This window comes from Trachemys scripta, chromosome 16, assembly GCF_013100865.1.
Source record: "Trachemys scripta elegans isolate TJP31775 chromosome 16, CAS_Tse_1.0, whole genome shotgun sequence".
In the NCBI taxonomy this organism is placed as follows: domain Eukaryota; kingdom Metazoa; phylum Chordata; order Testudines; family Emydidae; genus Trachemys; species Trachemys scripta.
The window spans coordinates 10,366,051-10,393,717 of record NC_048313.1 but is presented as its reverse complement, the minus strand read 5'-3'; the positions used below and the strand labels follow the sequence as shown (position 1 = coordinate 10,393,717).

At 55.9% G+C, this 27,667-nt stretch overlaps 1 protein-coding gene across 2 annotated transcripts in view; it reads left to right on the top strand.

The window, feature by feature from the left end:
- The window catches only part of INTS3 (integrator complex subunit 3), a 63,982-nt gene that overhangs the window by 7,804 nt on the left and 28,511 nt on the right, over positions 1–27,667 (top strand). The window contains exons 2-12 of one of the 2 annotated variants that reach the window (XM_034792095.1): positions 911–994; positions 2,634–2,717; positions 10,514–10,627; positions 10,955–11,039; positions 14,890–14,956; positions 19,529–19,673; positions 20,547–20,676; positions 23,498–23,595; positions 25,284–25,475; positions 25,740–25,827; positions 26,859–26,938. In XM_034792095.1, the coding sequence (XP_034647986.1) occupies positions 911–994; positions 2,634–2,717; positions 10,514–10,627; positions 10,955–11,039; positions 14,890–14,956; positions 19,529–19,673; positions 20,547–20,676; positions 23,498–23,595; positions 25,284–25,475; positions 25,740–25,827; positions 26,859–26,938 (1,167 nt within the window). Of the gene's footprint in view, positions 1–910; positions 995–2,633; positions 2,718–10,513; positions 10,628–10,954; positions 11,040–14,889; positions 14,957–17,830; positions 18,378–19,528; positions 19,674–20,546; positions 20,677–23,497; positions 23,596–25,283; positions 25,476–25,739; positions 25,828–26,858; positions 26,939–27,667 lie in introns of those variants that run through there. The other variant, XM_034792097.1, reaches the window with a different exon arrangement.

Below are 27,667 nucleotides of genomic sequence, written 5' to 3'. Positions count from 1 at the left end.
TAAAGTCACATATCAAGTATCAGGGGGTAGCCGTGTTAGTCTGTATCTGCAAAAACAACAAGGAGTCTGGTGGCACCTTAAAGACTAACAGATGCATCCGAAGAAGTGAGGTTTTTACTCACGAAAGTCACATAAAATGAAAGCGTCTTGTATGTCTGCAGTGGGTCTTCAAGGGAACTCCACTTGCCGTTCAGTAAGGGGCACAGCCCTACAGTACGTGCCCAGAATGGTCTTTGCCACTGTCCGTGAATTGTAGCTTCAGAGAGAATTGAACCTGTGAAACTAGAGCTCTGCTCTCAGAACGGGGGCTGACGTCCCTGTCACCTTGGCCCATGCGTTGTGTTTGGCCCCAAATCCACAGGATGCCAGTATTGGCACTAGCTGGCTCTGCAGGCAGGGGAATGGCGGTGGAGTATTTCCAACACAGACTAGGAATATACGAGCAGCTATGAGGCAGTAGCTTCTCCAGTCAGCTGCTGGTTCTGGGGCCCTGGCGCAGGGGAAGAATGATTATCATGCTGGTTTTACACTGTGGCTTTGCGTGGCCCCTATCACTGGTGTATATGTGGTGTCATGAGCATGGATGGCAATAGTCTCCCATTGCCTCTCTCATCACCCTTTCCATGGCAGCAGGACGTGGGAGGACCCAGGTTTTCAAAGCGGACTAATGATTTTGGTGCCCAACTTGAGACACATCCGAGTGGCCTTGTTTTCAGAGGCAGGAAACCAGTGTGTTTGGAAAGTTGGGCCCCTTAAAGGCGTCTCAGATTAGGCTCCCAAAATCACTCCTGGGACTCTTGGCCCCTGTGTTTTGTTACTTGCACTAGGCACCACGAGTGGCCAAGGAAGCTGGGGCTCTGGGATACCTGTTCCTGCTAGCTGGTGTATTGATTTGTTTTGTCTATTTCAGAGACTAGAGAGGTGCATGGGCATTGTGACGTCGCTGACCAATGGGGTGTCGGAGAGGGAAGCTAACGATGCCCTAAATGCTCACGTAAGTGCCGGACATGGTTTTCCATTATCTGTTCTGGGGTAAGCCAGGGGTAGGCGAGGGCTTGTGTGCTGACCAGCGAGGGATGGCTACTCCTCCCAGTTTGGTGATAACCCATTAATGCAGCATAACCCCTCGTAACTAAGTTTTACTCCAAGTCCATAAAGCAGACTTTCAATATAAATACATGATTCCTTAAATCTTATCCACACATACATGTCGCATTGATTCTGTCTTGGCAAGTTACAAGCTTTCTGTAGATACCTTACGTGTTACTCTTTACGGATGAGGATTCTGCAAGACATGTTTGGTGTAGGGAGTTTGTCAGGTCTGAGGTGAGAGTTGTGTGCAAAGAACCAGGGACCCTTTGCCAAAGGGTTTCTGGTCGCAGAAGTTAATTCTGACAAGAAGAAATAATTCACCCAGAGGCTCCTCCACGAGACAGCAGCCATGGGGGCTGTCAGCAAGCCAATCTGTAACCCTGCTAGGAGCAGTGGCACGGGCGCTGTGCCATCTTCACCAATCTGAACACTGACCAGAAGTTTTCCAGAGTTGTGTTTTTTTTTTTTTTTTTTTTAAGAAAGACGCTTACTCCATGTCTAGTAAAATCCTCTGGCGGCAGTGCTACGCTGGGTTTCCTTGCTGAAACCTGGCTGGCTTTTTCCTCCCCCATCATAACCCACCCTGTCAGATTGCTCACGAGTGCTGGACTGTTGGTACTGATCTGCCACGAGAGGGGGGCATGTGCATGTTTGTGAATACACACGTGCTCGTGGTGGTGGTGACATGCCTGGGATTGCAGTTATCATGCACTTCTTTATACGCTCCCTCTGCATACACAGTTTCTCTGCTTGAGCTCCTTGGAATCCCCATTCCCAGTAGTACAATCTTCCCACTGCACTTGCTTCTAGTCCTGAAAAGTCCCCAAATCCTCACCTGCTCCCCGATGATGTTACTGTGTAGAGAAAGCCCAAGTAATTTGTAGAGGTTCTAAAATGTATTGGCTGCAGTTTTCTCCTCCCTTGTATCTTTGGCTAGCTGGAGTCATGGCGCTAGGGGAGCCTGGCTTAGCAGGAGGAGGGATACAAACATGGGGCCTGCCAAAGCCCACTGGTCTAGTGGGAGCCTTTCCCGTATGGCTGAATGGCCAATGGAGTGTGTCTCACACAACCCTGTGAAGCCCCAGGTGTGGGAGGGTGCCTCACGGCACGGGGTGCCCTGGAGGACTTCAGGGTGATCCTGTGAGGTAACCTGCATCACTCAGGTGTGGCCTCGCTGCTTGTGAGTAATGTGGGCGTCCGGAAGTCCTGCCAATAAAACCTTCAGACCACTCCCACCGCCATGGGGTCTCTCACTTAGGAAGAGCATTGAAGCATTGCTTAGACTACATATTTTAACCACAAAATGTGTGTGCGTGCACAGGTGGGTGGGTGTGTAGGAGGCACAGGACTCAGAGGACTTTGCAGATATAAACGATGGGGAAGCTCTGTAATTTCCTGCTGCTGAGTTCCCTGGGGGTGGCTGGGGGCTGGACTGGAGCGTCCCTGTCCTAGAACTGAGAAGAGCCTCTCGCGTCGTCAACACCCCACCTGAGCGAGGCCTCGTGTTGCTCACCCGTGTTGCTTCCCCTTTCCTCTCGCAGGTGTGCAAAGGAGCCCCTCAGCATGAGGAGATCTGTCTTGGCCTCTTCACCCTGGTCCTCACAGAGCCGGCTCAGGCACAGAAGGTAAGGCACGGCATGCCCAGCTCCTGCCTTGGGATGGCTTGTTTCACTGGGCGCTCTGCTTGCCAGACAAGGCATTTCTAACTGTGGCGGCTTTCCAGAGGCGCCTGCAGGCACTGAGGGCTCCCTGGGCTGGAGTCCTCAGCTGATCGTATGGAGGAGATGACTCAGCTCCCACTGTTCTACTTTCAGTGTGTTCACACGGCACAAACGTTGGCCTTGTATTGCAGCAGGAGCTAATGCTGTCGTACCAAGGAACGGCGTCTTGGTGGCAGTATCTTTGGCAGATCTTGGGTTAATTGTTTTTGGTGGAGGGCTGTGTGGGGGTCCTAAATAACCGATGGAACTGGGGAAGGCCCCTTAGCTCCTTTCCCTGCGGTTGCAGAATGGAAATGTTTGCTGGCTGGCCAGATGTATTTGCATACAAAAGTAATTATCTAAAATCTAGATAATAAACAAACTCATTTCATAAGCAAAACTGTGTGAGAGCAGCCCAGCTCTAATAAGTTGGCAAGCTGGATTTTATTTTTAAATATCTTTTGGAATGAACCTGTTAACGGCTATTTAATTTCCTGGATGCAGGTTAGACAATGTTGCTGCAAACCAATGAAGCGTTTTGGGAATGAAATCGAGCATGATTCTGTAGAAACTGACTGCGTAGTAGGTAGAAGGATTTAGAAAAGGGATTTGCCCTGCTTTGCAAATGCAATGAAATGCCATCCAAATACTTTCAGATGCAGATTGCGAACGGCTTCTCAGCAGGAGTAGCTAAGGCCCAAGATGGCCAAGCGACACTGCCAGAAACCGCGGGTCGTCTGGTAGTGTTTGAAACTCCCATCCTGGGCTTCTTTACACACAGCCCTTTGCACTAGCCACTGACTGACACTGACTTCCTGCTGGAACCTGTCTGCCTGGTCATCTTAAGCCGGGAACGGGAGGTCACTGAAAACAAGAGTAGAGCGTTTTGCTGTATTATTCATGTTGCAAACACACAGTAAGAGACAGTCCCTTGTTCTGAAGAGCCCCAGTCTAAGTGAAGATGAAAGGCAACAAGTGTGTATAAGAGACGGAGAGAAGAGTGCTGGGGAGGTGTGATTAGCGAGACTAGCTGAGAGCTGTTAGCTGTGTTAATGAAATGGGTTTGCTGTCTAATCGTTGGATTGGCAGGGAAAGCAGCTCTTTGTTGAACCCACTCAATCATTTCCCCCTTTTCTCCTGTCACTTCTTTGGAAGCCTTGGCTGCCATATAGAAATGAAGAACATGAGTCAACAGTGTGCGTTTTGTTTAAACATGGCACTCTTGTTTGTGGCTTGTACAGCCTGAAAATGGGTTTGAAACTGGTTTAAAATTAGCGTACATCTGAAATTGCTGGTGGCGTTGGTTGCTTTGGGAGGGAGGTTTCGGATGCAGCCCCTTGGAGATTGTGATCTGTTCTTCTGCACTGGAAAATATTCCAGAGCCTCATGATTCTCCACAAAGTGAGGTGGCCAGTGGCTGCCGTGTCAGTGAGCGGGGAGGCTCCTCTCGAAGGTACCTGAGGTACCTGGACTGACAAGAGCTGGGGGAGCACAGAGGCTCTCTGAGCCGTTGAGAAACAGGAGCAGCGGAGCATGTGCATGTTCAAGGGGGTGGGGCTGTCTCTCCAGCTCGGAAAGGTCATTGTTGCTGCTAGGGTGTGGCTGGATCAGCAGGTGTCCCAGGCCTTGCCCGGAGGTCCTGGAACGCTGGCACTGTTCCTGACGGCTGCACGTTCGGAAATGGGTCATGGGCAGCGTTCTGTTGTGGAGTGAGTGACCTGCCCATTCTCTCAGTACCATGACACACACCTGTGGCTTTCACTTGCCGCATTGGCCCGGCTGCGAGTTCGGTGATGCTGAGGGGTGTTTGGTTCGAATGCCGTTCAGTGGCTCGGCAACGTGCCGAACGTAAAGGGATCGAAGTAAACGCTCGAGGGGAGGGCTCTCCGTGGTCTGGTGCGAGCAGGGCTGAGTGGCCAAGCCTGAGGGAGGCACTGATGGACTAAGAGTTCTCTCTTCATTGAGCCAGTGCTATAAGGTTCGGGCTCTCGAAACCAGGGCCACAGGTCCCCATTCACCCCGAGCCGGGATTGCCAAGCGGGGCGTGTCTCTTTCAGTGGAGTTGTAGCTATGACTCTTCTTAAAAAAGCAAACCACTCCCCTCCCTGATCACTAGACCCCCTCCCCCCCCACACGCACACACCCTTTTCTGATGCCAGCAGGCTTCCCCTCCTCTGAGCTGGGCTCCGTTCCGCCTCTCCCATCAGTCACCAGAGCTGCTTCCACGTCCTGACTCCGGAGCTGCTGGTGCAGCCAGGATGCAAACGGATTCTTCCCGTCGGTGCTGCACCTGTGGTGCCAGGGCTCGGAAAAATCTCTCCCAGGCTGGTTCTGAACTAGGCCCCAGACAGGGACCAATATCACGTAACTGGTTCCTGCCTCCCACAACTTCGTCTCCAGCTCCGTGGCTCACCCCAGTCCACAGGCTCTGGTATGGAGACAGTGTAGTCTCTTAAAGGGTTAAACTCTTCCAATTGGAGTGAAACCCCCTTCTGGTGAGTTGTGATAAACAATACCTCCAGCAGGGCAAGGGGGGGCCTGTACCCAGTCGAAGGGCTCTCCAGTCTCTCTTCCTTGTGTTTGCAGCCCCAGCGTCCTCCTTCCCTTTCAGCTGTGCTGTGCCCATGGCTGCCCCACTGAGCCAGCGAAGTTCCCGCCTGCTTTGTTCCTGTGTGGGAAGGGCAGTGAGGGGCAGAGCCTGCGTCCGTGACAGGCAGTGAATCTCTCTGCCTCCAAGGTGGCAGTGGAGGGCACAGCAGCTGCTCAGGGCCCTCTCATTAGCCACCTGGCTGGCTCTGCTGCTGTGATGGAGTTTGCTCTCACAAGCACATCCGTGTTCTTAGGGGGTAATTGGCTCAGGCAGCGGGATGGGGACAGGGTTCTGCTGTGGTTGGTCATTGCCTCCTTCCTTTCCCCCACCTAGTCCCAACGGGTTATGCCGCCAGCAGGCGACTGGAGCCAGGACTGCAGAGTTTGACTTCTGGTTCTGCCACTGACTCATTGCATGACCTTGGCAAGACCCGCATCCCTCTGTGATTCCCGTCTCTGTCTGTAAAGGGGGGACATGGCTTGCCCAGCTGAGAAGGGGGCTGTGTGGCTCGCTGCTGGGGCGAGCTTTGAGATTCTTGCATGAGGGGCAAAGCTCCCTTCCCCCAAATCTGACAGGTTCAGGAATCCCTTCCCCCATCACGGACGCAGTCAGCTGTGGGGGGCCTATGACAGCTGTTCACCAGAGCCCTGCAGCGCTCCGGAAGGGAAGGAGGGAGAGCGGGGCTCGGGGCCCCCTGGGTGAATTGGTTGGTAGCAGGTAACTCCTGGCCTGGAACTTGGCCAGGTTGCAGGGGTCAGCACCCACAGAAAGGGGGTGGGCTCGGTAATCATCACAAGAGCCAGGGCCACGGCATTGAGTCTCCTGCAAAAACGGGGATGTGCTGCCTGAGGATTTCTGGGTGCTAAAGCCGAGGGGCTGGGATACTTTTAGTGTCTCCTGCTCTTTATCTGCAGTTTGACCTTTTGACCCCCCCCCAAGACTCCACCCCCCCCACCCCAAATCTATCATCTTCCTTTCCTTGCTCCCGGATCTCCTTGGGATCCATTGACATCTGCGTAACTCCCGTGCTCCAATGGGGACTGGCTGGGCGCACGGACTCTGGCCGTTTGGTGGGGGGAGTTCGGACACCAGTGGGGCCGATCTGCAAGTCGCACCGGTGTAATGTGTGTTGGCTGGAAAGTGGCTGACTTGGTACTTGCCATTCATTGCCACTGCCTGAATTGAAAATCCTGCGTGCTGGGGCCTCTCGCTAGCAAAGGGCTGGCTGATGCCGCCGGTTACATGAGCACCGTCTGGAGTCCCTCCTACCGATTGCTCCCAAAGTTGACAACAGGTGTATGTTGCGTCTGCAGCAAGAGGCTTCGGGGTTGTGCTGCTTTCTGCCCCTCCCCAGAGCCGCAGACTCACCGTGGGCTACTCGGGCAGTCTGCCTCTGGATGCAGTTTCACTTGTGCTGCTGCAGCAAATAAACATCCCTCCCTACACACGCGGGTCCCCCCCCCCCCCCCGAAGAACAGAGCGCTGTGCGGCCAGAAGAGGCACCGCAAATCCCTCCACTTGTGTCTTCCTCCCCATTCCTCCCGGCGTCCCAGCCGTCTTGTTCTCCGATGACGGTGCTTCCTTGGGGCGGCTCCTTTGGTCGTCCCTTCCTGTGTCCCAGTTCCACGCATTGGCGTCCCTTTCTCTCCTGGGGGGGAGCCCAGCGCCAAAAGCGGGTTGGACCTACAACTTCCCCTGCTTTTTGTGGGCAGCTTGTTAAAAGGCAGCCCTCTGCCTCCCACTGCTGGCGTGGGAGGGGAGTCGAGCGGCTACCACACCTTGCTGGCTGATGAAGAAGAAATGGGATCACAGCCGCCCCCTTCCCAGCCTGTTAAGGATCAGCTGAGGGCTGCAATCTCCCTCCCCCAGGCTGGCAGAGATTAGCTGTGGTAAACTTGTCCAGCTGTGAGCCAGGACACTCGGCCCTTCAAATATCCAAGTGACAGCGGATGATGTGCAAGCAGCTGCCTCCTCCGCCCTGTGCCCTTTTGCTTTAATTAACTTCTGCTTTTGGCCTGGAGAGCAAACAGAGCCTCTCCCCTCAGTTCAAAGTGCCCGTTTTCCCTGGGGTTTCCATCACGCTCCACCCCCCCCCTCCTGCTGCATGGCCTGATTTATCTATTTAAACTGCACATCCATCAGGCTGTTCCCTTCCTATTAATTAAATGGCCTGTCTGAGGGGTGGCTCTGACCCGCCGAGAGCAGGGACGAGATGATGGAGCACTTGCATCCTTGAAACTAATCTGGTGATTCAAGTTCCCCTCCCTCCCCCTCGCCATCTGAGCAGGGTAGCTGCTTCTCCTCGTGCCGCCCACCCTTTGCTCCCCGTCCCATGGTCCAGCGGGATTAACAAGGAGTCCCATCTCATCTGCTTGGGTCTCTGTGGGTGCCGGGTGGAACTCCAGGGGCTGAGTGACCGTCCCAATTCCACCTGGAGCTGAGTCCAGTTCCAGACCTGCTCTTAAACATTTCCCCAACCCTTTGGGACCCATGTGGGGTGAGAAGCTGAAATACAGCAGGACCTGTTGGGTGGGCCGGTACCAAAATACCCAGCTCTCAGACAGCACCTCGGAGTCCCTGTTCTGGCTGCTTCCCCCTCCTCTGGGGCCTTTTAGAAGCAGGCACCCGTCACACGGTGTGTCCTCCTCCAAGCTTGGGCCTCCCGTTTTCCAAGAGTCAGGAACCGGTCGGGGCTCTTGGGTTGGGCTCCGTGGGTGTCGCGTCACAGTCCGAGCGAAGGCTCCCGCTGGGCTTGCACTGCGGAGCTTCAGGTGTGTTACCCCCATGGAGCATGGCCACAAGGTAGCTGTCACAGGGAGCGGTAGCTATTTGAAGCCAGCAGGTTCGAGTCCTGGAACCTCAGCAAGTTTCTCTTTCAGAGCAATTCTTTGAACTCCACTGTCCTGGGGTATCATGGTAGGGGTTGGCTTGACCATGCAGCTTCCTTGGGTCGCTAAGTCAGCGTGCCCGGGGTTAACTGCAGACAGGCCTCACCTCTGGGTGCAGGGAGGGGAAGCTCGCAGCAGCAGGAGGTTATCGGCACAGGAGAGGAGGCTGAGAAAAGCAGTAGACGTTACTGACTGAGAAGGAAAGATACTAGAGAGATAAGGCGGGTGGGGTGATATCCTGAGACCCACGTGGCTGCAACAATGCTGCGTTCAGGGAAAGATACTGAAGGCCAGACATGGATCTTGCGAGCACTAGTGAGGACACGGGGACATAATTGGCTGCAAGGGGAAATGCTGGGGGTCACTGAAGGCCTTCAGGGGACTAGTAGCAGAGTGTCATGGGCTGTAATTAAGGACAGGAAGAGGCAAGATCTGCTGACTCTGGCATAGTCCTGTGGGAAGAGGCAGCCTGGTCATCTGAGACTGGACAAAGCAGTAGGGAGCTTAGCACGTGGTGTAGTCCTGGACCAGCGGATCCCATCAGCCCCTTCCAGCTCTGCGACTCGCAGGAGTTGCAGTGGTGTGTGTTACATTGAGGCTAGCCAGGCAGCTGCCTGAGGTTGGCGTTAAAGGCCAGCGTTCCCTGGGGAGGCAGCAGGCGGCTCGGCGGGCTGGGCCCTGGCTCCCGTTTGCGGAAGCTCCTTTAGCATCTCAGATTGATAAAACGCCACACGAAACCGCCACCTGTTGCGTGAGTGTTTTATCCCTTCAGGTGCTGCCTGAGCGTGGGGAGTCTAATCAAAGAGCTCTTTCCAGGCCTCATTAACTCTCCAGAGCAGAATGCTGAACCCACAGCCCTGCTCTCCGCAATAGCATGACATTTAACAGCACAGATTAACATTCATGTGGAATGACTTAGCAAATTACTTCCTAATCATCCCCATCCCCCACCACGCCGACCCAGGGAGAGGGGGCAAGAGGAAGCCGGGCAGAGCCGTCAGCCCTGCTCTCTGGTTACACCTTGGCCGCTTGCTGTGGAGAAGGTCCTTCCTTTGCTGAGAATGTGAGGCCTAGAGTTGGCTGTCTCCAGGGTCTGCCCTGGGTGAGGAGGGGGTCTGGATTTCAGTGGTACTGGTTGGTCTGTGAACTGAAGTTGGGCTAATGCTTGATGAGTGGGAAGCCATCCCTGGCTAGCAGAGCTGTGGGAAGGAGAAGGTGGCATGGGAGTAGCTGGTTTTGCTGCTGCATCTCCGGGCACCACTGATTAGCCAGAGCCCCGTTGTGCTTTGAGTTAGTTACCCTGACTGATGTGGGTCTTTTTGGTGCGGCATCAGCTGTGGCTGGTGTCTGAGACCCAGGAGTGGTGTGTGTGTGTGGCCTTTGGAGATCGGGATGTGTGCTGTTTTTTTGTTTTTTTTAACAAGGCCAGACCTTCACACGCGCTACCCTCTGCCCCACAAGCAGAGAGGCTGAGGACTGAACTCCTGTTTCACTTCTGCTCTGCCCTGCAGAGACCAATGCTGGAACGTGGGGGGCGAGAAGCGTGGGTGGGGGACGCTTTGGGCCCCAGCTCCGTCCATCCAGCAACTTTCAGCACCGTTTCGAACCAGCCTTGCCTTGCGGGGGAGTTCTGAGTGCAGGAGAACTGGGCTAGCCCATGAACCAGGGATTAAAGGCGTGAGCACGGAGGTTGAGGGTACATCTACACTACAGGGGGGAGTCGATTTAAGATACGTCGAATTCAGCTACGCTATTCACGTAGCTGAATTTGCGTATCGCAGCCGACTTACCCCGCTGTGAGGACGGCGGCAAAATCGACTTCTGCGGCTTTCTGTCGGCGGCGCTTACTCCCACCTCCGCTGGTGGAGTAAGAGCGCCGATTCGGGGATCGATTGTCGCGTCCCAATGGGACGCGATAAATCAATCCCCAAGAGGTCGATTTCTACCCACCGATTCAGGCGGGTAGTGTAGACCTAGCCTGAGAGGGGACTCAGGTGGAATTTACTCTAGCTTGGTGTGACAGTGGCTAGGCCAAGTCTGAGAGGAAGAGAGCTTGGCTCTCCTGCAGAACCTGGGCTATTCCCTCTGTCTGGATCCCCGGGGATGCTCCTGCTTTACGTGCCGATTCGAGTGCTAGTTTATTTAGTGTCCCAAACCCTCAGGCAGGTTCAGGGGCTTTATAAATCAATGAGTTCATTATGCTGTACCTATACCCATCTCCCCCCGCGTTGTCTCTGCTGCAGTGTTACCGGGACCTGGCGTTGGTGAGCCGAGATGGCATGAACATTGTTCTAAACAAGATCAACCAGATTCTCATGGAAAAGTACTTGAAGCTGCAGGATGCCTGTCGGACTCAGGTGAGAGGGGAACCCGATATCGGCCCTGGTGAGAGCGGAAAGGGGACTGCAGGCCCTGAGGGGACTCAGCATCTTGGGGTTTGGTGATGGGATTGGAAGCATAAGCAGGAAGGGGATGTGGAGGAGAGAGCAATGTTGGATGGGTGTTCTCCCCCCCACCCCAATGGCTGCTAACACCCTCTGAGATGTGACCTTGGGGCTGTGGGTGTGTGTCTTGTGCTGCGGAGGTGTAGTCGTGGCTCCGTGGCCAAGGCTGTGCTGAAATCTGCGCTTGAAGCAGCACCAAATTCCCCGTCTCATGCTGGCTCTGCTCGTCTCTGTCTCTAGCTGGTATGGCTGCTGCGGGAGCTGGTGAAGAGCGGGGTGCTCGGGGCAGATGGCGTCTGCATGACCTTCATGAAGCAGATTGCAGGTGAGTACTGCCTTGGGCAGCAGCAGGGACTGGCCCCTGTCGCGTCGCGCTGCACTGCTCCAGGGCCCGGCCCAGCAATGGCTGCAGCAGCAGGAGGCCCATCCCATGGCAGCTGGAACACCGTGCGCTGCCTGGCTTGGGGTCCAGGTCTGAATCTGGCGTGACACCTTGCCCGAGCTGGGCTGGGTCTGGGCTTGCAATGGAGGTAGCCCACGCCCACCTCTCAGAGCCTCGCTTTGCAGCAGTGGTGCATTTCCAAGAGCCGGCTAAACCTGCCTGTCAGGGACTGGCTCGAGCATGGAGGGGCTAGTGGGGCTGCTGCCGAGGCCTGGGAATCTGCGATAGCCCCAGCGTCCTCCCTGTGAGGGGTTAATCCCGGGTTGGGCCGGCGAGAAGCAGGGTGAGGTTAGGCAGCTAGTGCCAATAAAGCCTCGGGAACAGCCAGCGGGCGTGTGGATTTCTCAGCTTGTCAGCAGCTCAGTCCCTGTGGCCCAGCCCAGTAGAACCACTGAGCCCAGCCCAGCCCCGCCCCATCTCTGACATCCGGGCAGCCAAGGGAGACGCTCGCGTCCTGTGAGCCAGGACTCTCCCATGCAGGGCCTGTAATGCCCTCCAGATGGGCAGGGCCAGGGCCTGGCCACGTGGCCCCCTCTGTGCCATTCCAGGTCCACAGAGCCATCTCTCTGCACGTCAGTGCTAGGCACCTACGTCCAGGGAGGAGGAATTTGCGTCACATAATAAAACTTGACATTTCTTTTTTATTGGTTACATCTGTGACGTGGGCTGGCCCAGTTGGAAATGGAAACCATCCCCTCGGCTGCAGGGACAGGGTGGGCAAGGCTGGGTTCAGAGGGCCAAGTGCTGAGAACGAACCAGCCTCCCCGGTCTTGCCCCCTCCCCCGATGTGCACGATGTGATAAACATGGAATAGCTTAAAAAACCATTGGTGATGGTGTCCCTGTTTCCCTGTGCGGGGCCCAATTCTACTCTAATGACACTGCTGTCCTGCATTTTGCTATTTTTATGATATGATCATATTGCAATTGCTTGCAATGTGCCTCATATGCGTGTCTGTATTTCCAAACGTCTGAGTACAGCTCTGAGCTTCTAGCACTGTTAGCAAAGTGCTCCAGCTTCATGTTGGTGACCTCGTTTAAAGGGGAAGTAAAGGCAGCTGTAAGAAATGGGAAGTTGATAGTAGGGACTTTCACTCAGGAATGGTGGAAAATTGATAAGGGAAGCAAAGGGACACATGGAGAAATCTGTGTCCCCAGAGTTAGGGACAGTAAGGTGTTTTTGAAATATATTCGGGACAAATAGAATCCCGACAATGGTATTGCTCCATTACTAGATGGAAATGTTAGAATTATCAATAATAATGCAGAAAAGGTAGATGTGTTCAATAAAAATTTCTGTTCTGAGTTTGGGGGGAAAACAGGTGAGAGTCTCATCATATGGTAATGCTAACACTTTCCATTCCACTAATATCTCTGGAGATGGTATACAGACGCTACTAAAGGTAGACATTTCTAAATCAGCAAATCCAAATAACTTGTATCCAAGAGTTTGAAAAGATCAGGCTTGGGAGCTTGCGGGACTGTTAACATTAATTTTTAATTCGTCTTGGAGCACTGGGGAAGTTCCAGAAGACTGGAAGAAAGCAAATGTTGTGCCAAGTTTTTAAAGAGGGTAAATGGGATAATCCAGGTGATTATAGGCTTAACAGCTTTACCTTCATCTCAGAGCAGCTAATACGGGATTCAGTCAATGAAGACGGAAAATGATGTACAATTAACATAGCACGCATTAAAGGTATTGAACGCTGGCTAAGGATTGGCTTTTGGAATGACAAGGTGGGTGAGGCGATATCTTTTATTGGACTAACTGAGAGAGAGAAGCTGTCGAGCTGCACGGAGCTCTTCAGGTCTGGGAAATGTTCTAAGAGTGTCACAGCTAAATACAAGATCAAAGAGCGAGGTTAGCTCATGTGCTAAGGGACCAGTATGTGCTAGCTGTTTACCTTGTATTTCGCTGTGACACTTCGTGCCTTTCCCAGACCTGAAGAAGAGTTCGGTGTAGCTTGAAAGCTTTTCTCTCTCACCAATAGAAGTTGGTTCAGTAAAAGATATTACCTCACCCGCCTTGTCTCTCTCATATCCTGGGACTGACAGCCTACAACAACACTGCATTCAGATCTCCGAATGTAATTGTCATTGAGCGGGTGTGTTTCCAGAGGGGTCTTGCAGGGGTCAGTTCTTGGCCTGACGCTATTTAACATTATCAATGACTTGGAAGAAAACATAAACTGATCACTGAGAAAGTTTGCTGATGACACACCAATTGGGGGAGCGATAAATAATGCAGAGGACAGGTCACTGATTCACAGCGATCTGGACTGGCCAGTTTAGGATGGCTAAATATAAAAGTATATGTCTAGGAATAAAGAATGTAGGCCAGGCTCTCTCTCTGGGGAGGCAGCGACTGAGAAAGATTTGGGCGTCGTAGTGGACAGTCAGCTGAACCTGAACTCCCAGTGCAACGCTGTGGCCAAAAGAGCACATGCCGTCCTGGGCTGCATAAACAGGGGAATCTTGAGTAGGAGCCGCGAGGTTAGTTTAGCTCTGGATCTGGCACTGGTGTGACTGTCGCTGGGATCCTGTGTCCACGATTCCAGAAGAGCGTTGATAAATTGGAGAGGGTTCAGAGAAGAGCCCCGAGAATGAGTAAAGGATTCGAAAACCTGCCTCGTAGTGAAAGACCCAAAGAGCTCAATCTATTTAGATTAACAAAGTGAAGGTTAAGGGGTGCCTTCATTAGTCTGTAAGTACCTACATGGGGAACACATGTAATAAGGGCCTCTTCAGTCTAGCGGAGAAAAACATAACATGATCTAATGGCTGGTAACTAAAGCTAGACAAATGCAGACTGGAAATAAAGTGTACATTTTCCACAGAGAGGGTTATTAACCATTGGGGCAATTTACCAAGGGGTGTGGTGGATTCTCCATCACTGGCAATTTTAAATCAAGATTGGATGTTTTTCTAAAAGTTCTGCTCTAGGTATTATTTTGGGAAGCTCTCTGGCCCGTGTTATTCAGGTCAGACGACATGATCACAATGATCCCGTCTGGCTTTGGAATCTATGAATCCACGATAAGACTTTGCACTCCCATCAGGCCTTTAGCTGAAGATCTCAGAGCGCTTTGCAGACATCCGCTAAGCTTTGCAGATTGTCTGGCCCAGAGAGAAGTGACTTGCCCAAGCTCATGATGTGACTCAGTGGTAGACCTGGGAATAGAACCCAGGAGTCCTAGTTGCCTGCTCTACTCACAGTGCTACATTTATACCTAAATGCCTGGAGCAGTGTTCCCCGGTTTCCTATCAGACGGATTGCTTTCCTGTCCCAGGCACTCTCTGAAGTGTCTGGCTTTTACTCCCCCTCTCCCCTAAACACCAAATCTCTTCCCTTTCTGGCTCTCGCTCTGTTTGCCAGAAAGGTCACTATTGACTCTGTGTTCCAGAAACTGACAGTTCCATTCTGAAGCACGCTCTAGGAACAAAGACCCCCTCCATTTTTTTGATACAACAGAAAATGATGGCAATCGCCATACTTGTTTCTGGGAACACGCTGAACACGTGCTTGGAAGCAGCCAGGTACCTCTGTGGCAGGCAGGATGGGCCAGATGTGAGGCTTGTGCTGAGCTGGGGAGGAAAAGACTGTAATTATAGCGCTCTGCTGCGCGGGGGCTGGGGCTGAGACGGTGGCTGGTTGGGATAAAGCTGACACCACAGACAATTACATCGATTAACGTAAGTGGCTGTTTGCTCCCATGTTGTGCTCTTGGTTGCAGGTGGGGATGTGACGGCGAAGAATATCTGGCTGGCAGAGAATGTCCTTGACATACTGACTGAGCAAAGGTATGGTGCAGTGGGCCGCAGCGGTGTCGCTGGGAGATGTCTCCTGACTGGCGGGAGCAGCGGGCTGGCCGGTGATGGGGAGAACTGGCTCTTTGGCCATCCGAGGGGCTAATGGAGACCTCCCTGCTTGGGCATGGCAAGGGGTGTGGGAGGGGTTGCGTGTTTGGGGTGGGTGGGGACATGTTGGTAGCTTTTCACATAGGTTGGCTTGTGGACAGTCAGCTGGGCGATGCACTGGGGTTGCAAGTAACTGGCCCCGCCCCTCGGGACCGGATTTGGCCAATACAGAACGTGGCTTCGCCGCGAGTCCACGGCAGGGCATGGACCTCGTTCTCCTGTCATGAAATCCACTGTGCGGCTGCAGCACGCCCGTAAGCACATCTTCAGCTGTGGCATGAAATCCTCGTTCCCAAGCCCTGGGGCCGGCAGCGTGCACCAGTTGTTGGCTGCCTCCCGAGTGTCCCGCTTGGCACAACTGGCTGTAACCTCTTGGGGATTTTGTAATGCAGCTGGCGAAGCCAGGCGGGATCAGACCATCGGTTCTTCTAGCCTGGTGACCTGCGCCTGGTGGGTCACAGGAAGCTGATATCCCATAATGCTCCTAGCCAGTTGTGCAATGCGCTGTCATGACGCCTTCCCCTGTATGTGACCAGCTTCCCGCTGAAACAATGGGACTTGGTCACCTTGTGGCATGGACAGAACATCCAGGACTCTCTGGGGCAGTTTCCTAGGAATATTTTTCTCCTGACTTTTCAAAGTCCTGATGGAGGGTGTTCCTCTTAGAGGAGTGGTTTGGAATTCATTGCCCAAGAGCTGATCTTTGACAGCTTCCTGTGCTTAAACAACAGCTCCCCGCTTCACTGGGGCTGCAACCACCAGTGATTTGCTGTGGCCAGACAGTGGGGCGGCATTGTCCTTTGTTGGTAACGTGGGGGCTAACTGATGATAAACAGACTTGGTAGCGCAGCCCTCAGCTGGGCGGCGTCATTGCTTTTAAATAGATGATTGATTTTCACGACTCGCTGTTTATAATAACAGCAATTCTCCTAAAATCACTGATTGCTGCGCTTAGCAATCACAGCACAGCTCCCGCGTACCACTGTGCAAGGGACCTTTCCCTACGCACTGCCGTGCAGTGCCATCTAGTGCATCTGCTGGGAACCTGCACTGCCGGAGGGGGCCGGGGGCCGGGACTTGTTGCTATGGCCTAGAAAACAACTGGGAGTTCTTAGGCTGCGTGTTTATGTAACCGTTAGCGGGCAGCACGGTTAGGGCTTCCCTCCGCCAGCTCAGCTGATGCACCTCAGCCCTGCCCCTGCCCCCGATCCCCGCTGTTCCGTCCTTGGGCCCCAGCGTGGCCCTGCCAGGTCCTGTCCCGGCACCACTGCTGCTCGGCTCCAGGGGCTCCTCTGAAGCAGCCTGCACATCTTGCCAAATTATGTTCTGGTTTTGCTTGCGAACAAATGACTAGAAAATGTTTGCAGGGGGAAAAGCAACTTCTCTCCCATGTGATTCAAAGCCACATTTGGCCTGGGATCTGCAGAAGCCAGCCCAGCGCATTCAATCCCAGGAGATTTCCCCTGAGGAGAGGAGCTTGTCGGGGAAACGATGTGAGGGGAAAGGCTAAGCCCCATTTGGAGGCATTGCTCGATTTTCCACAGCACGGTCTGTAGCAGATCAGAGAATGCCTGAGCACAAGCAGAGCCGAGCCCTGGGAATGCGCCTGCAGGGAGAACCTGCAGCTCTTTGCTGGGATTTATATCCTTTGATTAGGGGGAAGCCAAGACTTTAATTAAACAGCACATGAGAAAATCTAATTCTGCATTCAGAATGTCGACTGCTTGGTTTAATTAAATACAGCAACAGCAGAGCCACTCCCTGAGCTCCGGCTGCCTTGGAGAGGAGGCGAGCGCGCCACCTCTGCTAGGCTGGATAATATAGCCACTGGCCGCTAATGGCCAAGCGAACATGACACTGCCTCTAAATGTTTTCGAAAAAGCTCATTTGCTCTGCCTGCCGGATCCATTAATCCTGGGGCTGCAGGCGGCCTCTTGACCCCTTCTGACAATGGTTTTATGTTTGTACGCACCTTGGTCGGCGAGAGGAGGAAACTGATCTGACAGCCTACCAGGCTTCATTCCTTAAGGATTCCAGGCACTGCCCAGATGCAACTTCAACCCCCCCGCTTCTTGCTGCCAGTCCAGACAGCTCAACTGCCTGGTTAAGCTGCGTGCTAGCGCAGGGGTTAGGGGCAGTCTAGAGTGCCTGGGAAAGCAAACACGTGTCACATCTTCGTGGGCTCTCTTCTCCCCCCCCCCCCCGGGTGATTTAGGGCAGCTGACTCATTTGCCATTGAGCCATTATCTCCTGGAGTTACAGCTGTAGCATACGCAGTGACCCTTGTGCAGAGCTCTGATTTACAGCTCGCCCAGCCGAGCCATGGGGGTGATTATCAATCACACTAAAGGCACCGAGCTAGTCTGGCCCATTCCCAGTTCATGGCTGCAAATAGCAAGGCTGGGTAATTTACTGGCCGGCAGTATTGGTCATTGTGTTCAGCTGGAGGGAATCGGTTCTGATGCTGCAGGGGTCCGGAGGGAATAGGTCACCCTAGGTAAATGGCAGCAGTACGGAACTGCAGGTGAGAGCGTGTGAGGGGATAAAGGTCTCAGTCCCAGAACTCCTGTGTGCCTGTCCTCTGGAGCCTGTTAGGGCCCGGGCACTGCACGGGGAGGGTGGTCAAAGTAACTAGCTAGATGGGCAGCAAAACCTAGTCACCTGCTGGCCTGGCTCCAGAGGGGGCCTGCTAAACCCAGGGGTGTGAGTTCAATCCTTGAGGGGGCCAGTTGGGGATTGGTCCTGCTTTGAGCAGGGGGTTGGACTAGATACCTCCTAAGGTCCCTTCCCACCCTGAGATTCTATGATTCTAATGCATCTGGGAGAAGTCAGCTTCAGTCCTGTAATGGGCCAGGAGGGTCACTGTCTGCAGCGTGCGAGGGCCCATCCTTGTCGGATGCTGGAGGCAGTTGCCTGGGTTAGCGACCCGGGCGTTGAGGGGGGCAGGTGCTTAGGACTTAGCACTGGAGGGAAAGGTCTGATTAGTCTCCCAGCCCCTCCCCCTTCTCCGAGGCAGGGTTGGTCCCTGCAGCGCTGAGTCCAGTGTGTTGCCCAAATGTCTCTCATCTGATGCTGCTCCCAGCCCCTCTGCTGAGGAGCCAAGTCGATAACCTCGTGCATCTCCCTGGTGGGCAGCCTGTTACGCTGGTCTCAGTCCGTCCACCCTCCCGTTCCTAAACTCAGCCTTTTCCTTTGCTTCTCCTGGCGTTCCTGCTCCGCCGAGCGAGGGGAGCACCTGGCTTGCTAGCTGGCGTGCCACTGAAGGCTGCCAGAGCCGTTCTTGCTGTGCTCACTGAAAATACGGGTACGCACCCAGCCTGCTCCCGCGCGGCCGCTCGTCCCATAGCCGCGGGGCACAGCATCTTTCTGCAGCGCCAGATTGCGCACTGTATGATGTGCGCAGTATGCGAGCGGGGCGGCGGCACGGAGCTGCAGCCTGATCATGCGAGGAGCTGCTGTTCGAAAGCTGATGCTCTGTTAACATCAGTGGCGTGTGACTGTCTGGTCCGGATGCTCCCAACGTTTGCTGGAGCCATCTGCTCCGACAGGCTGAGCTCGTGCCATCTAATGCCGGGCATCGGGCATCTCCCTACGTCTAGTTACCCTGTGTTGTGTGCACTGGGTCCAGGCTATTGGTGCCATGAGAGCTGCCGGGTGCTGAAAGCTTCTCTCTGCCCCAACAGCTGATTCCCCTTGTCACCGGCATACACAGTTACCGTGTGGGGTGCCACAGCCGGCCCTGTAAATGTATGCAGAACTGTCTGTCCACCCAGGGAAACCCGGCCTGCCCCAGACTGCTGGCAGTGCAGATGGGAGAAGCCAGGCTCTTGGCAGAGAGGGGAGGGGTCGCTGGCAGGGCTGGGATGTGGCGGAGACGCAGCACTGGGTGGATGAGGGCATAGACCAAATGGCCAGCATGGGAGGCACAGAGCTGGGACCGGGGTGAGGAGGATGTTCTAACGCTAGCTTGTGGCTCCCTGAGCCTAGGGCGGTGCCATCTGCTCTTCTGCAGGGGGAGAGACGCCCTGGGGCTTGTAACGCAGTCCCCAAGTGGGGGACCCTGCACACTCGTGCTGGGTGAAAAAGCCTGTGTCCCTATGTGGCGAGTGCTTCCCCCGGGGTGAGCCGGGCTGAGCATGTGCCAGCTGGGGGATACAAGAAGCTGGATTTGATGGGCCTGGGGCCTCGACAGATAACAAGCTGCAGGGGAGAGGTGAGTGGCTCTCACCGTAGTCCGGGTAAGCTGTGTCGTCCTGCTCCTGACCCCTTCCGGGAAAGCATGTGATCCAGTGTTTAGAGCAGGGCTGGGGGTCAGGACCTGCTGAGTTGGGACTGTGGAGAAGTTGCTTCCTCCCATGGCTCAGTTTCCCCACCTCTGGGCTGGAAAGCGCTGGGCAGGTCTCGGCTGCAGGAGGGTGGTGCTGGCTCAAGGCGCTGTCCCTCGCTTGCTTCCAGAGAGTGGGTGCTCAAGAGCAGTATCCTGATTGCCATGGCCGTGTACACCTACCTGCGGCTCATCGTGGACCATCACGGCACCTCGCAGCTCCAGGCCCTGCGCCAGAAGGAGGTGGACTTCTGCATCTCCCTGCTCCGGGAACGGGTGAGGGGGTGCTGGCAGCGGGAGTGTCTGGGTGCAGCTGTGGAGGCGGGGGGGGGGAGACCTGTTTGTCCTAGCAGACACCTGGTTGTGGTCCTTCCTCCGCCAGAACCCTGAGCCCTGCCAGTCTGGGGTGCGGGCAGCAGCACCCGCAGCGGCTCGCTGGGCTCTGCTCCCTGCATGCCTGGCTGGAAGTTTGCCCATTGGTTGGCGTGTTCTCAGCCCAGCTCTCTTCCCCCTGGCACTGAGAACAGCTGGTTTGATGGGGCTAGTTCCTGTGGGGCCTCTGTCCCATGTCCAGGCCCAAGCTCATCACCGGCACTGATGCCTTCTGATTGGCCAGCTGCAGCTGCCCAAAATGCCAGCATCTCAGGTGTGCAGCTGGCTGAGTGGAGCGTGGCAGCCAATCTCCACCCATGTGCTAGAAGCCACAGAACCCCCAGTTTGGCAGAGGAGGCTGGAGGCCTCTGGGGGTTGGCTCTCCACAGCCGGTAGGGGTCAGCCCCTGCACCCCACATCTGTCCCCCCCCCCCCCCCCACCCGCCTTCTCTTGAGCTGGGCATGTCGGCTCAAGCATCAAGCGCTGAGCTTCAGGGCCTGTCCCCAGTTGTGGAGATAAAGGGCTAGATTTATGGCCCCATTGTTTGTTTTACACCAGAGAACATTTTAAAATAGCCATTGACCTTCCCGCCTGTCACCCAGCCTCTTTAGAACCTGCTGTCTTCAAAAGCAGAACAGCCTGCCAGGGCAGGAGAGTGAATCATCCAGAGCTGCTCTCAGGTTCAAGAACTGAATGTTCCCGGTCCCTCCCCCACCCCTCCCCACAGCCCCCTCCTCAGGGAAACAATACATGATCTCCCCTCTCCCTTCCCCAAGTTCATGGACTGCTTCATGATTGGCCGGGACCTGGTGAGACTCTTGCAGAATGTTGCTAGGATACCCGAGTTTGAACAGCTCTGGAAAGACATTATCCACAATCCGCAGGCGCTGAGCGCCCAGTTCACAGGTAGGTGGGGCACCGGGGGCGGACGGGAGGTTACCCTGCGGAGCCTCTGCCAGGGCTCTCTGGCCGCAGGTCAGCCACGCGTGGTGTCCCAGCGCCTGTGCGCACACACCTTTGCATCCTCATAGCTAGGCACAGCCAAGCGCAAGGGCCAGGCGGTTGTGAGTGAGGACTGTCCGCACCGCTTAGTCTGCGCTGCCGGACTGTGGGCAGAGCCGTGTGGGGAGAATCCAGTGCAGTAGCTTGTTCCCCTCCAGCAGAGCCCTCGTCCTCGGGGCTCCATGACTCGCCCGGGGCCAGACATAAATCCTCAGCAGAGTTCCAGCGGCTAGCTGCTTCTCAGCTCCGATATCCCGGTCTGTTCGGCTGGGCTCCCCTGCGCGCACACCTCTAAAAGGGCATTTGTGAGTCCAGCTCTAAGCAGAGCCCGATTCCCCTCCAAAGCCACTCTTGGCCCACGCTTAAACACAGTAAGATGTGCCCTGCCTGCTGCTGCCCCCTTGGCCATGGGCAGCTAAGGAGCTGGGCTGGGCTTCTGCCACAGGCTGTCCCCCAAGTGGCTTCCCCATTTCCTTACGTACCGCAAGGGCCTGGTGCACATCTGGGCTCTCAGCCTTCCAGATGGCATGATCAATAATTCAGCCAACCTTCATTACAAGTAGGGAGAAGGCAGGCAGACCCCAGGAAAACATGGTGCAGTTTGATTACATGTTCTGGACTTAAAAGTTTCCTTCATTGTAATGAATATTTTTAATTGTCTGAGCTGAAAACAAAGCTGAAGGTGGTTCCCAGTGATGGAAAGTGTCTGAGTTCTGCAAACTCCCCGGAAAGAGAGCTGGGGAACCTTTGAACTATCGAGCTAGGGCAGCAGATGCTGCTGTGATTATCCTTCCCCAGTGTGCTGGCACACCTGACGAGCAGGAACACTCTGCTACAGAGCTCGCCGCACAGGCCTGATTAAAATAGGCTTGTTTTATTTTAGATCTCTCTATGTCTCAGTATAAATTATTCCCTGCTCTGGAGGCCGTTTCCTCGTTAGCTGTTCTGCAGCAGTTCTAATGAGCTTTCCGAAGGAGGACTTGAAAGTCCACTATCCCAGTGCCTTGTCCCGGGGGGCCGTGTTAATGGCACTTTAAAGAACTCTGGCTCCACTCAGGCAAGCTCCCAACATGTATCTTCTAATCAAAACCTCATTAAGCCTCCTGATCCCAGCCTCCTTCCCCTTTGCCAGGCCCACCCCCATGATTGGCAGCCTCGGCGGAGAGGCCAAGGGCTGAAGGGGCCCCATAACTGAGCTCTCCACGTCCCTGAAGGAGGGTCCCTGGGTGCTGGGGCTGGGACGCGGTTCTGGAGGCTTTGGTGTGCGTAGCCCTGCCCATCCTTAGGGTAGGGAGAGGTCCTCGGTCTCCAGGTGCTCAGTCCTGCTTCTTCCTACCACTCTAAACTCACTGAGAATTTACCCCGACCTCCCGCTGAAGCTGTTCGTCCCTGGGCACTTCACAGGCGCTACTCCAGCTTCCCAGCAACTTCCCCCTCACCCGGGGAAATCGGTCCGCAGCTGTCCCCGTCTGTCTCCTCTCCCCAGCATCCACACAGCTGGCGCCTCGTGCTGTAGGGCCATACGGTGTGTCCTCGTTTCCCCCCCCCCCCCGAATCTTTGCCTCGGTGGAGGTGTTTGGTTTTGTGCTGCTGTTCTCTGCCCTCGTGCACTGCTGAGAGCCTGGCCTGAGCACGATGCAGGACCGCAGTTACCTCTGGCAGCTGGCTATTCACGTCTGCTTTCGGGTTTGAGCCTGACTCAATCCCATGTGCTGTGAACCTCACCAGGCTGGGCAGGCCCAGGAGAGCCTGTCGCAAAGTGCTGGGGCTGGCAGAGAAGGGAGGCCTTGCCCCGCAGGAGAGCTGGGCACGCAGGGAGCTGTGATTGTTCCCTCCCGAGCACCTGGTGGGAGCTGGGAGCATTTATTAAGCAAGGCTTCTTTGAGGTTGCCTTTCCCTGATGTGCAGCTCACTCCATGCAGAGCTCCCGGGAGCCAGCATTCAGGCTCTCTGCTTGTAAGCAGGCAAAACCTGTCTCCTCTCCACCCACCCTCCGGAGGTGAGGATGGGGTTTTGGGTGTATTGAAATGGTTTCAATGCCAACAGACCAAAGTGCACGTGGTGTCCATAACTCTGATCCCTTGCACCTGCGTCAGAGCGAGCAGATCTGTAAATCAGTCAAGTCCTGCCAGGGAACAACAAACCGCCTCTGCCGATATCACAGCTTCCCGTTCTCACACCTCGCCTGGCTCCGGCCTCTGGGACCTAGTTCATCTAGACCTCTCTCCCCCTCGTTGTCTTCGGGTGGAGCTTTCCCCTCGCCTTCCGGGGGTTCCTCTCCCGTCTAGCCCTGAGGACTAGGACCCACATCCCCAGTGCCATTGGACAGCCATGCCATGGGGGCCCAAAGGAATGCTGGTGGCTCGGATTGGCAGTGGAGTAGAGGCTGCCGTAGGCCTGCTGGCTCGTGGGCAGCTGAGACAAGCTGGCGGCTCACATGGCAGACAGGTGGCTGCGTCACAGCTGACACTCACTGGTCTCTTGCTGGCAGCCTTGGTGGAGAGGGTCAGTGCGAATGGACCCCAGAACTAGTGGTTAGCGCTGGAGCCTCAGCGAAATCCCCCCCCCCCCCCCCGATACCCAAAGCCCTGGTCTAACAGGAACTTTCGGAGCCGCTGTGAGGCCAGGAGCCAGTGTGGACAGTGGGGTCAGCTCTCCCCAGATGCCATGGTGATTCTGGCTGGGGGTGCGCAGGTACAGACCTCTTGGCTTTTCCTCTTTCTAGGTGTCCTGCAGCTCCTTCAGTTGAGGACCTCTCGCAAGTTCCTGGCCTGTCGTCTCACCCCTGACATGGAAACTAAGCTGCTCTTCATGACATCCCGGGTAACAGCTTTGCCCTTCCAGAGGAATCCCAGCCAGGGGAGAGGGGAATCGGTACCGTCGGTCACACTGGGATTGGGGGTGCATGAGCTCTAGAGGGTGGGGGCCCTTGGAGAGCTTCTACCCTGCCCTATCCATCCTCCTGGTGCAGCCGGCTGGGCGAAGGCCGGTTTCTTTGCAGGTGAAGTTGCAGGCAAGTAAGTGTGACCTTAGCACTGGGGAAGGTGCCAGATTGACAGCTCTGGAAAGCAGAGGCCCCTGGTAATCCCCAAAGCCAGCCCTGTACGAGAACGGTCCCTCCAGGGTGTCCTTTGGGGTGGCTCAGCCCTGGCTTGAAGAGCCCACCCTCGGGCTGGGAGAGTGCTTCGCCGCCTGGGACCCAGGTACTCTTCTCCCTACAAGGGGGCCAGGGCGGTGGTTGAACGGGCCTGAGCACGAGAGATTGGCTGCCACCGGCCTGGTCTGGGTTTGACCCAGTGACTGAGCAGCAGCTGCTGGTTGCCATGGGCGCACTGGGGTCAGCAGAATGGGGGAAGCGGCGCCCCCTTGGCCGGCCTGCTCAGCCTTTCAGTTTTTCCAGGAAAGCTGGGTCTTCCGCCAACTCCAGCATCCCCGAGAGAGGGGTGTGGCAGGAGGCGAGCGGGTGCACCAGCTGATTTGCTCATTGACAGCCGTGTCAATCTGGAGTCACTCCATATGACTTCATTGAAGTTGCTCTGGGTTCACACTAGTGTGGCCAAGAATAGGATTTGGCCCCGGATGTAGAAGGGCTTCCCGCTGAGTGTTTCCTTAGGCTGTCTGGTTTAGTGGCCTTTGAATGGGCCAGGCATCGCCTTCTCGCCCCACGGTGTCAGTGTGTGCTGCTGGGTGGCGGGGGGAGGAGACCTCATGCCTCTGCTGCTGGTTTCTGTGTGGCTGGGGTAGCAGATCTCTGCACTGGGGCGGTGTATGGAAGCTGGAGTCAGGAGTCTGGCGAATTCTCATGTTTTTAACCCCACTCTGGCCACCGTACGCCGGTGGAGGGAAGGAAGGGTGGCCGGCCGGAGCTGAGCGAAGCATGCCGAGACGCTCATTAAAAGGCATTACATTGGCTTGGCAGGGGAGCTTTGCGGCGGGATGGCTGGTTTCTGGGGGGTTGCTTTTTCTATATGGCTGCTGCGTGGTGGGTGAGCTGAGCTCTGCCAAGCTGCAGCTCCTTCCCAGAGGGGATGGGAACCCCACAGTGACACCAGGGTCAGCCGTTCTCGGTGGCCAAACACCAGGCAGGGTTCGTTTCCCCTTGCAAGCGAAGCTTGTCTCCTCCTCGTGCTGCGGCCGCTTGCCGTGGGAAGGAAACGAAGGTCTGAGAGCTGGACCTGGGTCCCAGAGGGTGCATCGTGGGCTGTTGGGGCGCAGGGCGTCTCTGGCCGGAAGCTCGGTTCTGTCCATCCAGCTAGTGAAGCAGGGGGGATGGTGGCAGGAGTTTTTTTCTCTGGGGCCCTTTCACTCCTCAGCCTCTGCTGATGCTGCCCAGGGATGTGCTGGAGAGTCACTTTGGCTACTGTTGGCCACTTGCAGCCTCCGCTGGATTGGAACCACGGCAGCTCAGAAATGAAGGCTCCGTGTCCCAGGCCCGTCCTACCAGATATTCTTGTCTCTGAACCAGACTCCGTGTGTCTGCCACTACCAGTGTGTTTCTCCTCCCCCTCCAGGTGCGGTTTGGCCAGCAGAAGCGGTACCAGGACTGGTTCCAGCGGCAGTACCTGTCCACCCCAGACAGCCAGTCCCTGCGCTGCGACCTCATCCGCTACATCTGTGGGGTGGTCCATCCGTCCAACGAGGTGCTGAGCTCCGACATCCTCCCTCGCTGGGCCATCATTGGCTGGCTGCTCACCACCTGCACGGTGAGTGTGTGGGGCGAGGGGGTAACATGCCCAAGGTGCTCATCTTTGTCTGGGCAAGTCGCTGGGGGAGCGTGTGACAGAGACATGGGCTGGATTTTCCAAAAGGAAGCTGGATCTCTGTCTCCCAGCTTCCGGCTCCAGCCACTCTTCCTTCTTTTAAAACAAGGCAGGGACAGGGCAGAACCGGGGCAGCGGAAGATAAGTGGGGGCGCGGGCTGGGGGAAGGCTGCTGCCGTCCTGATCACGTGGCTTCTCTTCCCCTAGTCCAACGTTGCTGCTTCTAATGCCAAGCTTGCCCTGTTCTACGACTGGCTCTTCTTCAGCCCCGAGAAGGACAACATCATGAACATAGGTACCGTGTGCTCGCCGCCTCCCCGCCCTCCTCCGGGGGAGACGCACCAGCCCCTTTCCCTGCATCCACCCCAACGCCCAACTCTCCTGCTTTCCCAGCCAGTACTGAAATTTCCACAGAGCCTCTAGCCCAGAGCCAGGCAGGGTCTGGCCAGCTCACGGGGGTGGCCTGGGAGAGGGGAGTCTTCCGCCTCTCGCTCAGTAGTGACTCTCAGCTGTACCCTGCGTGAAGTGTGTTCATTTGTTCTCGGTCCAGTTCCTAGAGGGACAGGCAGGTCCCATCCCACGTGCCCCGTGTCTCGACACAGGCCTGTGCTCTGCGCAAAGCAGCAGGGAGGCTGGTGAGCGCTGGATGTATCTCTTTCCCCTGGCAGTGTGCAGCCCAGTCCTCTCCGGAGTTCAGGCCCCTGGAGCCGGAGCCAAAGCCAGGAGCTCTCCGCTTGGACAGGAGTTCCAAAGCGGGCGGTGATAACGGGGTCTGTTCACTAGCTAGAGCCTGATAACTCGTCTCCAAACAGCCCCGCTCCCCCTCCCCGGCCCTGTTTGAATCCTGCAGGGCTTTGCAAGCTGGCACGAGAGCTGCTTTGATGGAGCCGCTTTGAGCTGTGGTTTCCGTGCCTGCAGCAGCAGACGTCTCCCCTGGGCTCTGTGGCTGGCCATGGAACGCCCCTGCCTGTGCGGGCCAAAGCGCGGGGGAGGGAGGGAGGCATTCTGATCACACAGCCTTCCCTCAAGCCCCAGGGTGGGGGGCTGCTGGGATCCACTGGCACAAGGGCAGGACTGACAGCAGATGGCACTGCTCTGACCTGGGTCTGGTTCAGGGCCTGCTTGGACCCAAAGCGCACGCTCTAGGGAGGTGGGAAGTGTGAATGGGGTTGGGGTGTGTAGAGTGAGGGCAAGGCGCCCCCTTTGCTCCTGGGTGCGTGGAGGAGGTTTCACTCAGTCCCGTCTGCCGTTCTCAGCGGGGGCCCATGAGGTGCTGGCGCAGTGTGGAGTGTAGGGTGACCGGCTCTTCTGCTCTCTGCCTTCCAGAGCCGGCCATTCTGGTGATGAATCACTCCATGAAGCCCCACCCTGCCATCACAGCCACGCTGCTGGACTTCATGTGCCGGGTAAGCTGCAGAGACACCCTGCCCCAGGTCCCTGCACTGCCCGGCTGGTACAGCGGGACTGGGCTCACAAGGGGCAGCTCTTTTGACAGGCTCAGTTCCACCCCCTGCCCGCCCTGGGACCTTTCCTAGCCACTGACGGGGCAGAGAGGACCCTCGCTGCATTGACAGCGATGTCATTGGGTGGGGAAACCAGCCAAGCAGATGGTGTGTGGCTGAGCCCTCACCCGGCTCTGCTGAAACCAGCCCCAGCCCGGCTCAGTGGGGGGCTATCAGGAAGGTCCCTGCCCCCAAGAGCTTAAAGCAAACTCAGGCCCCCAAGCGGGGCGACAGCTCAGACCCAGGAGGGCCCCCTGAGGATGGCGTACAGGGGCGGCACTGGGGAAGGGTGAAGGCAGGGGTTAGTGCTTGGCCCACAGGCCGGGAGGCTGATCTTAGCACGGGGATAGCTGGAGAGGTGTGAAGGGACAGTAAGGAGAGCGGCGGGGGAAGGATGCAGAGGGGTGGAGGGCACAGCTACCATTCTGTCTGGTCACTGGGGCGGGGGGGATTCCCTGATGTCCCCCCAGCCTGTCACCCAGACGCTGCGCTGGTTCCCAGGGGCTCCCTCTGAGAGATCTGCGTTGTGGCCCATCACTCAGTGTGATCTGACCAGCTGCCGAGGCTGGCAGCGCCTTGGCACTGCTGATCACTGCCCGGTGATACTCAGTGGCACTAATGCATCTTCGCGCA